General features: G+C 41.0%; 1 protein-coding gene across 1 annotated transcript; it reads right to left on the reverse strand.

The window, feature by feature from the left end:
- Window positions 1-5,756: 5,756 nt before the first annotated feature.
- LOC103779523 (contactin-associated protein-like 2) lies at window positions 5,757-7,490 on the reverse strand (the record flags this gene model as incomplete). Its single annotated transcript, XM_008947155.1, has 2 exons — window positions 5,757-5,956; window positions 7,419-7,490. Coding segments are annotated over 2 exons (272 nt in total), but the record flags the coding sequence as incomplete, so codon positions are not given.
- Window positions 7,491-14,788: the final 7,298 nt, after the last annotated feature.

Genomic DNA, 14,788 nt, shown 5'->3' on the forward strand with positions numbered 1-14,788 from the left:
TCATTTGAAGCACCATATGTGCCTACTGCTGTAGGATGAACTCTGAGTTCATCTCAAAATTCAAGAGTGAGTGATTTTGCTAGCACTGCAGACTCGTGGATTTGAGGAATTTTGTATCATATCTACCCATATTGTAGCAGTAATTACCTAAGACATCACATCCTGAATGGCCTTAGATTTCGGAGATGCGCATGCACACCCACACTCTTCTGGCTGCAGTAAGACACATGTGGTGACAGGAAGAAGCTACAATTCTTCTCCGTGTCACACTGTACAAGTATCAGAAGGCCTTTAAATATGAACCTTCACTCCTATCTCTGTGTTTTGGAGCTTTCCTATATAAATTAAAAATATTAATGTAGAAAGTGTGACTCGCCTAGGGGTTTCAACAGTCAGTACACTGACAAATGAACAATCAAAACACGGTCACAAGGCATCACAACAGGACTTTGCCACTGTTATATTCCAAAAAGTAAGTTAAGGTCTTGGATGGGGCCAATGTTTTGGGTTAAGGCAATTCACAGTGCAGACAGAGTAACAGACTGGGACAAGCTCAGTCCCTCTGACTCGGGTGGTTATTGCACTGATGCTTCTTTGCCTAGATTTCACACTCTACCATTCAAATGCACTTAACATAGTTCTTTTATAAAATGCTTCACATCATAAAAACTTTTTAAAGCCTGATAAGGTAGCTTATTAAAAGAAACAGACACATGCCTGTTGAGTTGGGCATACATTTTCCTTGACAACTTCAATAAAAGGCTCACCTTCATGAGGAAAAGGACAGAGCTATGGTGGGAAAGGAAAGGAAACAGTCCACACTCAGCCACTTGTGGTGTGTAACTTGTGAAGCTGGCAGCTCCACAGAGCCTGCAATAAGGACGTGAGCAGAGCTGATGGCAGACTGCTTGCTGCCATGTGCACAGTGATCAGAAAGGGAAACACCTCAGGAAGGCAGTCGTTTCATCTCTACCAAACCCCTACTCTCAGACCCTCTTCAACAAGTACAGATTTAGACTGCCTAAGATTCTCCTCCGTAACATGTAACCAAGGCTGCCTGAAGCAGGAGGAACAGACTTGAACTTCAGTAAATTTTCCCTGGTTTTAACAACCCCTCTTCTTATGTATAACCTTGTTCTGAAGTCCCTTTTTTCCTGTACTGTGGTTCTTTTCTTAACAAGGCTTTCCAACTTCTGTCCTTTCCAAATTGTCCAATCCTTTCCTGCTACTAGAGAAGGCAAAAAATATAGATAATGATCAGAATATACAAAGTATGAGGAAGCAGCTGCTAGTAAAATTTAAACTGTTTCAAATGTCTTTCTTTCTTTTTAATTTTTTTTTTTTTTTTTTTTTTAAATTTACCATTCTGGTTTCTAGTAGAGCTTTAGTTAAAAGGAAAAACATTCACAGAAGATATCAGGCATACATACACATTGTCCTTCTTCCATTTTAGTTTACATGCTCTAGCTTTTAGAAGGCAAGGTATCTGTTTTGTTTCTCAGATGGATAATGAAATGTGATTTAGGATCCACTTTTCAAAAATGACATATTTTCAGGATCACCATGCTTGCTGGAATGTAAAATTGTCCAAGGAATAAACCATATTACAATCTACTGCTTGTCCAGCTGAGATAGCCTCACATTTCAACAGGTATCCTGGAAAGTAGATGCATCTGCTATTAAAGGACACTGTTTTAATTGAACTGTAATTATTTACTAGACTCTTAAACTGAATTCTTATCACTACAATGAACATGTACAGATATACCACTGCTTTGGCAGTCTTACTAAAATATTTATGATGACCAACCTTTCGTGTACATCGTTCTACCTAGAGCATGATATTAAAATGCTGTCATACCTTTGAAATGGTAGCTGCTAGCAGAGATATAAAAAGTATAGGCAAAGTTTAAAATGAGAAGGAGAAATACAAAGCAGAAATTCTCCAGCACCAATTAAAGATTAATTTTCTTATTTAATACATCTGAATTTTATGTCAGTAAATATGGGATAAGCAGTGTGTGAAAGACTTGATGCAAAACAGCCAGATTGGATTGTGGATTTCCCTTCGAGGCTGGATTGACATCAAAATTAGCTTTCCAACATTCTGGGTCTTTGGAGCTCTGTGATTCATTATGTGGTGGTCTGCATGTGTTGTGAGTGAGGATCTGAAATATTGCTTACATTATTTCACTAACAGTGAGAGCCCTAGTCTCCAATCCAGTCCTGCTCTCCCCACCACTGGAGGCAGTTTTGCCTGTGGAGTCAGGAAAGAGTCTGTCAGAAACACAGTCAGGACACTTCAGTTCAATTCCCCAACCAGTACAAGAGGCTACATTTTTTTCTGCACAGTTCAAACAGATGAAGCAGCTAAAAAGAGGTCATAAAAGATGGATTATTTTAATATTCTTTGGGGGAAGTACAGAGTTTTATAAAAGCAAGATCCACGCTCCCCTGTTGAAGGGGTTCAACAGATTTTCCTACTACAGGCGTATGGATTGTATCTCTTAAACAACATGGATTTTTGGCACAAATAAGAGTGGGTGAAGTAAACTTTCAACCTTCAATAATAGGCGTGCAGAGGAAGAAAGTCTCAGAATAGATAAAGTGATAGCAAAATACAGAACTACTTCTCTGGGCCTGCTCCTGCTCCACAGTTATGCTTCTGAATGACCACTGCCTATAATAAAGCATATGCCATTCTCAAAAATGAAATACAAAGCAGACAGCCAGGAATTCACCTACAGTCACCAAATGCCTATACAGAGACCAGCTGCTAGTCTACAATATCATGTCTAAGGTCCAGTTTTAGAAGAAACAAGAATTCTAATAATTAAAATACTTTCTAGAGTTATGGAAGTGCCTGTATCATGAAAATAATGACAAGACTGAAGATTGTCAACATTGTAACACAGCATTAATGAACTTTACATGAAGAGGTCCATGGTGTCCAGTCAACAGAGAGGTGCAGATGCTTGCAACTTGATTTTGGAAATTTAAAACCTGTTTTTCAAACCTAGAATGCTAATTTTCAACTCTGGCATGTGGAATGGTCAAAGGTTATTTTCCAGAAATACTTGCTGACAGGGCTGTGGGAGATTAGCTGGTAATCTTTTTGAAAATGAGTGAATAGATGTCACAGGCCTTACTAACACAACACAGACAATTGTCCCTAGCTACACCAAGGACTAGGCTAGGCACAGAGACCAAGCCATCCTTTCCCTCTAGTGCCATGCTGAAGCATTTGGCAAACTTGCACTGTGGCTACAAAAGCTGTCTCTCCCATAAGAAACAGTAGAGGATTAATCTCCCAGGGTACATAAATCTGATCCTCCTCTCAAACATTAAATTCAGATTAGTAAGTAACTTTTTGCTGCAGATCAAATCCCAATCTTTGCAAATGATGCTATATTCACTTTTCCTGATAACTTGAGCCTGCAGGCAAGGACATTTTTCAGAGTGGACAAAAATACCATCAAAATCAAATTAAACATAAAATAACATAGAAAAGAGAATGCCTTTTCAGTCCTACAAAGATATCTGTGCTTGCTATGTATTTTGCTGAATAGTTAGTGGTGCAGGCAAGGCTAATTCATCTGCTCAATTACACAGAAAAGAGGGAGAGGTTAACACCTCAGGCAAGGCAAAAGGCTGCAGAGCACAAGAGGGGCAGAGGTGATTTTTATGCCTGCCTGAACCCCTCTGCCATATAATGTAACCTGAGCAACAGCTATTTATTTTTTTAACTGGCAACATTTTTGTATGCTAATTCCAAAACTATAAACAGAAGAAATCAATGGGCTTGGTTTGCTCTGACATATGTGTTCAATGAACCCAGAAGAGGACATTAGTCTACCATCCCTAAAACCCAAACTGTCTGGCCTTGTCTCACAAATTGTGCTTATAAATTTCTTGTCTGTAAAGAATACAATATTTTCTTTCCCTCTGTGATTTTTTTTTTCTTTTTCATTTTAAAGCATCAACTAGAATAATGAAAGATACAACCAAAAAGATAAGAATATTAAAGATGCCAGCTCTGCTCAGTGTAGGAGATGGCAGATTTGGGTGAAAAATAAATCTTTCTTGTAACCAAAATTAGATTAAATCTGTGCATTAAACCCAGCAATATTAAAGATGAAGCAAATCTAGGACTATCATGAACATAAATATTTTAAAAGATAAATTCTTAGTATTATTTCTGTTCTTTTAGCACGTAGCAAATGCCCTATAATGCAGACTCCTTCATTCTGTTCCACTGCAAAAACTGCCCATTATAGCCTTGAAGTCCTACTAAATCAGACTGCTGGAGAGCCACTCTTCTACAGAGGACAAGCTAAGGCTACATTATTGCTATCAACAGATATTAGGTCTTCAGGCTGCTCCTCTGCCTCTCCTGCAAGCTGGCTGCCTACTCCTCAGGCAACACCTGCATCTTCCCTGGTCCCAGAGGGGACGTGGGATGCAGTGCTGCACTTGGCGTTGGCCTTGCTGTTCTTAAACTGCCTTACATGGACAGCAAAGTAGCTCAGGTGAATCTCCCTATTGAAGAGTATCTCTCTGCTGTGTGCTGTGTGTTTCCCACCTCCTCTCTGTGTCGAGTTTCCAAGCCTCCTCTGCCTCACCTTCCTGCCTGTGTGGACACTGCCAGCAGAGGCTTTCCTTGCAAAGGGACTGAAACTAAGCATTTAAAGAAGAAATTGTTATGCTAGAGTTAGAAAAAAAGTATTATGTGAAGCCCGTGGGTTCAAATGCATTGACTAGAGCTGTATTAATATTTCTGTGACAGCTTATAAAAATGAAACAGAAGCAAAGAAAGCCTGGCTCTAATTCCCTACTCCAAAGCTTACACCTAAATACAGTATATGCCAATATGCCACTGGCAGAGGTGGGTTTGAACTGGCACGTGCCCCAGGTCACCAGTGCCATCGCCAAGACACAGGAACAGACTAGGTCTACAGACACACAGCATCATTCTCCCTCAGAGACCAACAAAATAATAAAATCCCCCCAAAGCTTCCTGTGCTTCATGAACATCCTCTCTGGTAGTAGTAGTAGTACTAGTAACAGGATTTTTACATTGCTGATGAGAATCGTATGCAATCAACAAAGTGTCTGGGTCAAGAAGATGGATCCAGCCAGGGTTGGCATGAGCTGATGACACACTGAAAAACTGGAATGGTTTGTATTAATCCTCACTCCCCCTGTTCCACCCCAGCCCTGAACCCTCGGTTCAATGTCACCAAAAAGAACGGTGACATGGTCAGGGTGCAGGGCTGGGGGCAGCCTGTGGGGAAGCGGTCAGCCATGAAGGAACACAACGCCGGGAAGAAAGGTCTGCCATTTGTTCTCAGGACAGAACTACCCACATTTTAAACAGCTTTTAAAAAATGTAAAAAACCAGCCCCGTTTCTTGTCGCAGGTATCCAGAACACCTCTAAACATACAGAGAAATAGACAGGTATTACTGAAAATTTTAACCAATGCTGAAGCTGAAAAACTGCTCTTTCTTGTAGTTGTTTGGATACGGAAGGGGCGATTTGCTGTAAATCAATATTAAAAAGTATTTTTTCTTAAATGCTTTTTATCCTCCAGTCTCAGTGGTATTTTCCTGTCACTTGCTCCTCCAGTTGTGCTGATCTTTTTACCATAGGTGTGCTCAAGCGTCCAACGCAGAGTGTCCTCTCCCCACTGCAAGAGTCAGCCCAGTCCCACCCTGGCCCAGCTTGTATCCCACCCCAGGCCCCGTCCCCGTGGGCTTAAATAAGCCACTCCTTCTTGCTCTCGTCGATGGTCTCCGTGAAGTTGGGGTCATTGTTCACGATGGCGGCGTCGGCGCTCTCGGCTGACTCCGCCCCTTTGGCCTCGTTGGTGTGGTAGGTTCCCTTGTGGCGAAACATGTAGCGGATCAGGAACACCAAGGTGCAGAGGATGGTGAAGATCACCACTGCGATGACACCTATGCAGAGGAGAAAAGAAAAGGTGCCATTATTGAGGAGAACACCTACAGATTTTGGCACAAAGAAAGAATCCCCCAATTCCTCTGAGCTGAGTTGAAGCTACATGGGCAGTTCACCAGAGTTGCTTCATTTCATGAAGCCCCTCAACATGTCCTTAAAAACTGGCTTGGCTCACTGTTGGCTCACTCCACCCACTAGGCACTGGCTCCTCCTAATTACAGATTTAACTGCTTTATCATCAGAGCTATCCTTAATTGCTCCCCCTGTAATAGTCTGCTTGGGGTTCAGCCCTGTTATGGAGAAGTCTCATGTATCTTACCCTCTTAGGCATACATATCTGGGTACTAAAACAGCACTGTTCCTCTTTTGGCCCTTCTCCACAGGCGTGAGGATCTTCCAGGATGAAGACATTATAAAATTCTCAGGTTAAAAAAATCTTGTAATCCGTTGGAATTATGTTATGCCACTTCCGTTAACTGATGTGTTGGACAGCCAGGCTCTTTAGATATGGCCTGAATTTTTCTGAGCAATGCAACGCTACCCATCTAGTATTGTAAGGTTTCAAAGTATTAAGGAAAAGTTTTAAGTAGCAATAAAAATATAAATTAAAAAGGAAGAATAACATATCAAATCAAACCCAGGCAACTACTCTAAACCTGGTTGTGTACTGCTATACTCAGTGTTGCTTTACAGGACAAAACCCTCCACCGGTATATAATTTTATATGCATTTAGAACTGACTAAAAGCTATTAGGGATCTTTACAATTTCTTTTTTTTTTTTTTTTTTTAATATGCCTTCAGAATTTGATGCAGTGGCAATGTTCTCTCAGGAGGATTATGGTGCAATAGTCCCACACTATGAGGCAGGGAAGAGAAAATTGCATGTGTGCATAAAATTAATCAGGATCCTTATTTCTGGAGGCAGTTGGCCAGAATCTATTCTTGGAACACTAATTCAAAGTTCTAATTCCAGTATTATGTAACATCACCTATCACACTGAATGAGACTCTCTGGCACATAAATTATAGCAGTACCTGACCCCTAAAAACCAAGGCTGGATCACGAGGGACTTTTGTCAAAGATGGAGCAAACAGTGTTTGACATAGAATCACATTGAATCTACTGTAACTACAAAAATATCTATGCTATTTCATATAAATTAATTACTCTGTTAACATATAGCAACTACTGCAAAGTAGCTCCCCACATGGATGTGCATTATGAATTTCAGTACTTTGACTTGGTTAAAACTGAATTTCAGGGGACAATGTAAGTGAGAACAAACGATTTCACTAGGACAATGTGCCTCAGCAGACTTACACAAATTTCTGTTTAACTTTGTTCAGCTGTAGTTTTCCCACATAACTCTTTGACAAATAGCTTGAATATGGTCCCAACTGCAATTCAGCCATAACAGTCATTCTGCAAAGTATCTCAGAAAAGCAGACAGACTTCCTACCTCCAATAATGGCAGAGTTTCTGTTAACTCCATCTCCTATAGCTTGACCGTTGTATGGGAAATCCGCACTGGCTGTAAATAGGGAATTAAACATTCATGTTGTTATAGCAGTGAAACTTCACACAGTAGTTCAGAAATACATCCAACATCCTCAGATAGAATTTAAAGAAAATTGTGATCTGTATATATTTATCTAAAGAAGAAAAGAAAAAGGTATGACTATTTTATAATCCCTCAGAACTTCTTGGTTCCTTCTTTTAACAAAACTAAAATTAAAATAAAGGAGGTACTCTCGGTAATCAATGCTTTTAATACAGGAGGTCATTTTGTTACTCTACGAACACAAATTTGCTATTACTTTAGCACAAAACCAGGCAAAACCTTTTCTTTCAAAAGCATGGGATGGTACACAGTATTATAGAGATTTTTTGCCTCTGTCACTGCTATCCGTGAAAGGCTTCCTAAGTTTCCAGCATTTTGTGACTATCATTGGGTACCACTGCAAGCTTTTTGAATGAAAAACTGCCATCCCTTTTGCTGCTGCACAGCCCAAGGTAACTGATGGGCTGCATTTTCTGTTGCTTACAGCTGTAGGGCAGTTACCCAAAGGAGCACCCTCCGACACCCTTGCTAGGGTGAAACCCTTTCTAGGAGAAAGCCCAGTGTGGCAGCTTAGCCACTGCTGGAGTTGCTTTGGAGCTGAGTAGGAAGAACTGAGGCATGGCAGGCAGAGGAAAGCATCCAGCAGACAGATGGGGAGAGGAAACACAGCCAGAGGTACCAGTGCTCATCTACCAGTGACCTAAAAAGGAGGGACTCCTTGTGGCAGAGCTGGACAAAGGAATCAGTATAGGCTTAAAGTAAAATTTTGACGGTGGTCTTGGTTTTAACCTCCAGAAAACATCACAGAGACTTTTCAAAGGAAATCTCATCGGTTAAACCTGTTATGAACATTTTCTTTACAGTCAGACCCAGCAATCAGACAGTACAGTGACTAAGCAAGCCCAGGGAGCTAAGCGAGTGGTTCCAATCATTCCCTTCTTTGCCACTGGACTGTGGCATTGATTTTGAAATAGAGAAAATGCTGTTAAAAGTACCTAACTGGAGACAGTCAAAATAATCAAGGATAAGAGGTGATTCTGCCCCTCTACTCTGCTCTGGTGAGACCTCACTTGGAGTCCTGTGTCCAGCTGTGGAGCACCCAGCACAAGAAGGGACATGGACCTGTTAGAAAGTGTCCAGAGGAGAGCCACAAAAATGATCAGAGGGCTGGAACACCTCTCCTGTGAGGAGGCTGAGACTTGGGGTTGTTCATGCTGGAGAAGAGAAGGCTCTGGGGAGACCTTATGGCAGCCTTCCAGTACCTGAGGATGGCCTGCAGGACAGCTGGGGAAGGACTGGTTACAAGGTCGTGTAGTGACAGGACAAGGGGCAATGGTTTTAAACTAGAGCAAGGTAGATTTAGATTAGACATTAGGAAGAAGTTGTTTCCTATGAGGGTGGTAAGACACTGGAACAGGCTGCCCAGAGAGGTGGTGGAGGCCCCATCCATAGAGACATCCAAGATCAGATTTGATGTGGCTCTGAGCAACCTGCTCTAGTTAAAGATGTCCTTGCTTACTTCAGGGGGATTGGACTACATGACCTGTAAAGGTCCCTTCCAACTCAAAGAATTCTATGATTTTATGATTCGATAAATGACTTCTTAGGTCAGTATTTAAAACCCAGCTTTATCTTCCTTGCTTGAAGGATTAGGTGATACTGTGTTAATCAGTTGCCTTTACAGGCCAGTGATGCATTCACTATACCCAAAAACTGGCTAAGGGAATTCAACTGGCTCTATTAGCATGGAGTAAAATCCACAATAAAGTTCCTTTTGTATCATGAAGCAGCTGCACAAAAGAATGAATGGCTTGAGCTTGCCACGTGGCCTGAAAAGAGGATTTGGGCTAGAGTAGCCTTCTCTGTGCCTACTGTAAGGGAGAGTAGAACCAGCTGTGTGTTGAGTAGCTAGTTCTTGGCTGGTCGCCTGTGGGACAAACAAAAGAGTGTTTCTCAGGGCTCACTGGAGGGGGCCTGGCCAGCAGCTTTTGCCAGCAGCACTTGTGCCTTTGACATTTGTTGATGCTCTGGCTTCTGAAAGCAGCATTTCTGCACCTTTCTGAAACAAACCAGGCTAAAAACTGGGGAAGATAAATAAATACCTGATTCCATATCAGTGGATTTTGCTCCAAAGAAGAACCTTATTATGCAACACCATGAATGTTTCCTGTAGAGGCATTTTGGCATGGAGACCATAATATTACCCTTGCAGTGCTGAAAGGGAAGGGCTGGTGGTAGGAAAATAAACCCTAATTTTAAACCTGCCATCCCAGCACCTCAAGGAAAATCCTAAAGCCAAATAACACTATGTAGAAAAGCATCAATATGCCAAATTGTAAGGAGCTGCTGTCTGCCATTCTAACCCAAAAGAAGGCCCCTCACCACAGGAGCAGCACTACAGGCAATTAAGAAGTCCTGCCACTTGTCACTTGGCGTTGCCCCCCTGTGTCCGTCCCCATACAAGAAATCAGCAATGGTCATGGTTCCCCCTTCCCTTACAACCAAATAGTTTATATTATCTTCTTTTAAAAGGTTGTTTCAAGGACCACAGCACCAGTGGAGTGTGAAGAAGAAAGCTGCTGTTCATGGCAGCATGATCCCTCCTGAGCTGCCACATCACAAAAGCTATGCTACAAGGGATTCCTGGCAGATGGAAGACCATGGCCTATGATGTTCAATGGCCACTGAAATACACTGCAGGATAATTAAGAACATGAAGCATGATGTGAAGCTACATCCTTTATTTTGCCTGAGAGCTGCTGCCAGGACTGGACCCAGTGCCCATGTCCAAAGCTGTTTTCCATTCCATCTGGTCATCATCAACACTTAGGAGATGTCCATTGGATCAATAAGTAGATGTGACTCACTCTGAGACTCTTATCTCTGACAAAGAGGAAACAGGAATATATGTCTGGGAGCAGGGGACAACCTATTTCAACAAGAGTTCATCATCAGATTGGGTAAGTTGTGCCCTGCTGCAATAGCTGGAGAACCAGGAGAGCAGTAGTTAAAAAAGGAGCATAGACATGAATCTTTTTTAAAGCACCTATTGCAGTGCTGGCAGACATTATCACCATAATTCATGAATTTATGTTCTATTACTCTCATATCAGCAGGATACCTGCTTCTATATTATGGGGCTTTCTTTACTGAAAAAATATATCTAAAATCTCAGCCTAATGTGGGGTTATACAATACCTTTTGCTGCAGAAGTGCCTATACCAATTTTTTAACTGAATGTATTAATACAGGTGGATAGAATATGAAAAAAATAACTCATTACTTTTTCTTTTAGATTGAAATTCCCTTTCAGTTCTTCTGGAGACTGGTAGCTTCTCAAATGATCAGAAACTGCTACAGACCAGAGGTCTAAGAATTGCAAAAGAATAACTCCTGCCACAGCAATTAGACATAAGAGAACATATAAGGGCACATTCCTTGACCCTCCAAGGTGAGCTTAACAAAACAACAGAGTAGTGCTGTCACCAGCAGGCACCACATGCAAGTATTCCAGATAGCAGTGATATCATTCAAACACGTAGTGATTCATCTCTGCCCTTACTATGGCCACAGTCTTGGGCAATAGTAAACAACTTTGTCAAAAAGACAACTAACAATATTCTTTTTTCCATTGTTGCTGAACTTCAGGAACTAAATAAGTAAAGAACACATTAGAGCAGGCTGACAAAGGGGAAACAGTAATACTGATACTCTGTTAAAAGCACAGAAGACTACAGAGTGCCATTCACAGGCTGTAAAGACTAAGTCCTAAAATGTTTTAAAATGACTAGTCAGATAAAATTAATATTGTTACCAGTGACTGTCATGTTTCAGGGGAATCTAAATGACAGTGGTATAATAACTAGCTTGCATGGCTATAATATGCAGATGAAGTGCAGGGTGAGTTGCTAATGGGCAAGCGTGTGCCTTCCTTTCTCTGCTGCAGCTCAGAACACCACTTTCCTGCTCGGATCCTTACATTATCTCTATGACATTCACTCTAACTACGTGTCTCAGCCAGCCCTTTTGCACTGCCTGATACTTGTACCTCGACAGCTTCAAATCATGACTTGCCCACAGCAAATAGGTGCCATGGAGCTGCTGTTACTCTGTGTAATTACCCTGCAAAGTCCTTCTCAACAGCAAGCGGGTTGTGAATGTCATCGCAGGTGGGGGTGGGGAGGATACTGCAGGAGTTTTGCTCTACATGCAGTGCTACTGAATTGTTTGCTGAAGCCATGACAGGGCTCTTCAGTTTTCCTTTATTATCTGGTCTACAGAGGTTGCTTTCAAACAGCTGATTGTCTTCTGGTTTGGAACTGTATTGGAAAGGTTTTCCTATCTTAGAAGCTTTTTCTGAATCTTCTCTAAATTTCTCTGAGCAGGCAGGGTCTCACTTGTGCAAATCAAAGCATGAAGAATGTGGCAAAGAGCTTTTTAATTTATCCTTGAAAAGAGTTACATATAGGCCCAAGAGCCATGCTGCCAGTCCCCTGAAACCCTCTGCTCACAAAGCTGTGGCACAGAAGACATTGGTTTGCTATCAGGACACACCAAAGACCTTTTCCTAAAACCTATAGCTAGTGTAGGGATGGACTGAACTGTACCAAGAAATGCTAAGCTCATCTGTGGCTTATGTTCCCTTCCATAACCCGAGATGGGCAATGCTGCTCTTTGCCTCCTGTCTTCCCACAGCAGGCCACGGGGTTTGTTTCAAACACATCATCCTGAAGCTAACTGCTGTAAAAGGACAGAGCATACTTTGCTTTCTCTTGCTTCCATGGGCTGCTGTATATGAGGCCATAGTTTCAATAATCACAGAGTCTGAACTTATTTTTTGCACTTTTCAACTGTCTGTTATTAATCTCAGGGTAAATGGGATTAAAGGAATTTTGCAGAACCTAAAAGGATGATTAAAGACTGACTACAGGCAAAATCCATGTTTTGGCCATCATTTTAATGACAATTGAAATTTTAGATGATCACAAAATGTAGGAGGAGACCTACCATTATCTGGCACACTTAGCATGGCCATTGCCCCAGCCAGCTGCACTCACTGAGTGGAAAGGGGAGATGGGACTGGATAAACAGACCATAATTAGGGTTGGATGTTAAAAATGACAGATGTGGTTGATTTAACAGAGTGAATGGTAGTTTTCCTTCATTATAGTAGGTGTGATTTGGCATCCGTCATTTTCAGAGGAAGAGCTTTTACAATGGATCCCACATAAACGCCTTTTGCAAATTCACAAAATTGAAATGCAAAATGACCTTGTTAAAGTAGAAAAGTGGTCCAGCAAGTGGATGTGGGCAGAGAAATGAGCTAAAGGTTATTCAGGAAAGGTAAGGGGAAAACTAAAACTGAACAGGGAGCCTTTTCAACTAGAAAGCAGTACTGATAAGTACAAAGTAAAAGGAAAATCTCATTTTGACATACCCTACCAGGAGTGTTACATATAAGCCATTGGAAGCAATTTTTTTAACCAAACTTTTTTACTGAGTGGATGTCTTAGTTAAAATACACCATACTACAAAGGAAGATGCAGTTTAGATTTGCCAAAAAAACGGAAGGGTGGGAGGGGTCAGAGGTCTAAACCAAACAATGGGTGAAACCTGTGAAATGCTGGAAATAGAGTTCGTTCAGCCTAGAACTAACATGTGCTGCAAGGCTGCTGTGACCTTTCAGCTTTACAGATATCCAGATATCCACAGATATTTATCCAGATAATTTGAGGGGCATTCTCCCATTAAGATGAGTTGGATTTTCACATGTATATGAACTGGAAAAGCAACTGGAATAACTGGATCTGGTGATCACAAGGCATATCAAGGTATACCAAAAATCAAGGTATTAGTTAAAAGTAGATCAGTGAGAGAACAAAATAAAAGCAAAGATATGAACTATAACTTCTCCTTCCTCATTCTATTTTGCAGTCAGGCATCCAAGAACTGAGCTTGCAAAGAGAGCAAACATGCACTGACACCTTAGGACTTTGAGAAAGTGTTGAGCATCAGATCCATTCACAGATCTATTTCTCCACAGGACCATAACACAGAGGAAAACAAAAGCAAGTTCTCTGGCTGAGTTTTGTCAAATTATGTCTACTTGGCCAATCAGGTGACATTGTACTGCTATGGTTTGAAATTACAGAGCACTTCTTATTACAGACTGTCAGTACAGAAGCTAATCCCTTGACTCTTGATAGTAGAAACTAATGTGCAGTCAGCATTGCATTCCCCTTCCTGAAGGGACTGGATTACAAAAGCTCTAAACACATGCACATAAATGATGGAGCAGGAGTAAACAACTCCATTACACAGCCCTACATCAAAGGTGAACACCCCAGGCCATAGGCTCCAGTTGCCCTTTCTTGCTTATCCCACTGCCTGTGCCCACCCCACTGCTCTCCTCCTGAGCGTGGATTTGTGACGAGCTCTCACAACAAGTTAACTACAACAATTCAGAAAAAGAAGAAAAAAAAATCTGAAGCAGTATTAAACCTACTTGTTTTTATGCTGCTGGGCAATTTTTGTCCTGGAAGTTCTTATCTTTTTGTTTGTTTGTTTGTTTGTTTTTAGTTAATACATCTATCTTTTTTTCCTACTTCTTCAAGCTGAAAACAGAGAAGGGAGGAAAACTACCCCTACTTCTGCTTTTCTAAGCCTCTAGGAGTAGATTCTGAGGAAGGACTGTTTGACATTAAGCTCTGTTAACAGAGTTTAATTAAAAGTCCCACTGACATCAGCTTACGTGTAGAACCGAGAATTTAGCTAAATTTGTTTTTAATATTAAACATTTCCAAGTTAAAAATAAAACTGCAAACCACAGTTACCCAACCACAAAATATTTGAAAGATATTATTATTCATACTGTCTGTAAAAGGGCATTTTTGATCTAGCATACTATATGGGCTCAGTCATTATTCCTGGAATTTTTAGTGATGCCTCAACTATAGTGTTAGAGGGTCACAAGTATATCCCTAATATAAACCATTTTTCTGTCCTTATGGAAATAGAAGTCTTCACAGTAAAAGATTTAATTATTTTGGTGTGAGTTATAGGATATTGGAAGAAGCACACCCACATAGCATTTCTGAAACTAATGGAACAGATGTGCAGCTTAGAGGAAAAATTAGGGCTTTTCACTTAAAAATGTCACCTTCTCTCAGTTGCCAAAAATGCAAATTATTTGGAACATGAAAGTCTTAACATTGGATCAGAATCCACTAATTTCTTCAATCCTTTGCACCCTTCTTGGCTGGGAGGTA

Source organism: Merops nubicus, unplaced genomic scaffold (genome assembly GCF_000691845.1).
Source record: "Merops nubicus isolate BGI_N331 unplaced genomic scaffold, ASM69184v1 scaffold7459, whole genome shotgun sequence".
Classification (NCBI taxonomy): Eukaryota; Metazoa; Chordata; class Aves; order Coraciiformes; family Meropidae; genus Merops; species Merops nubicus.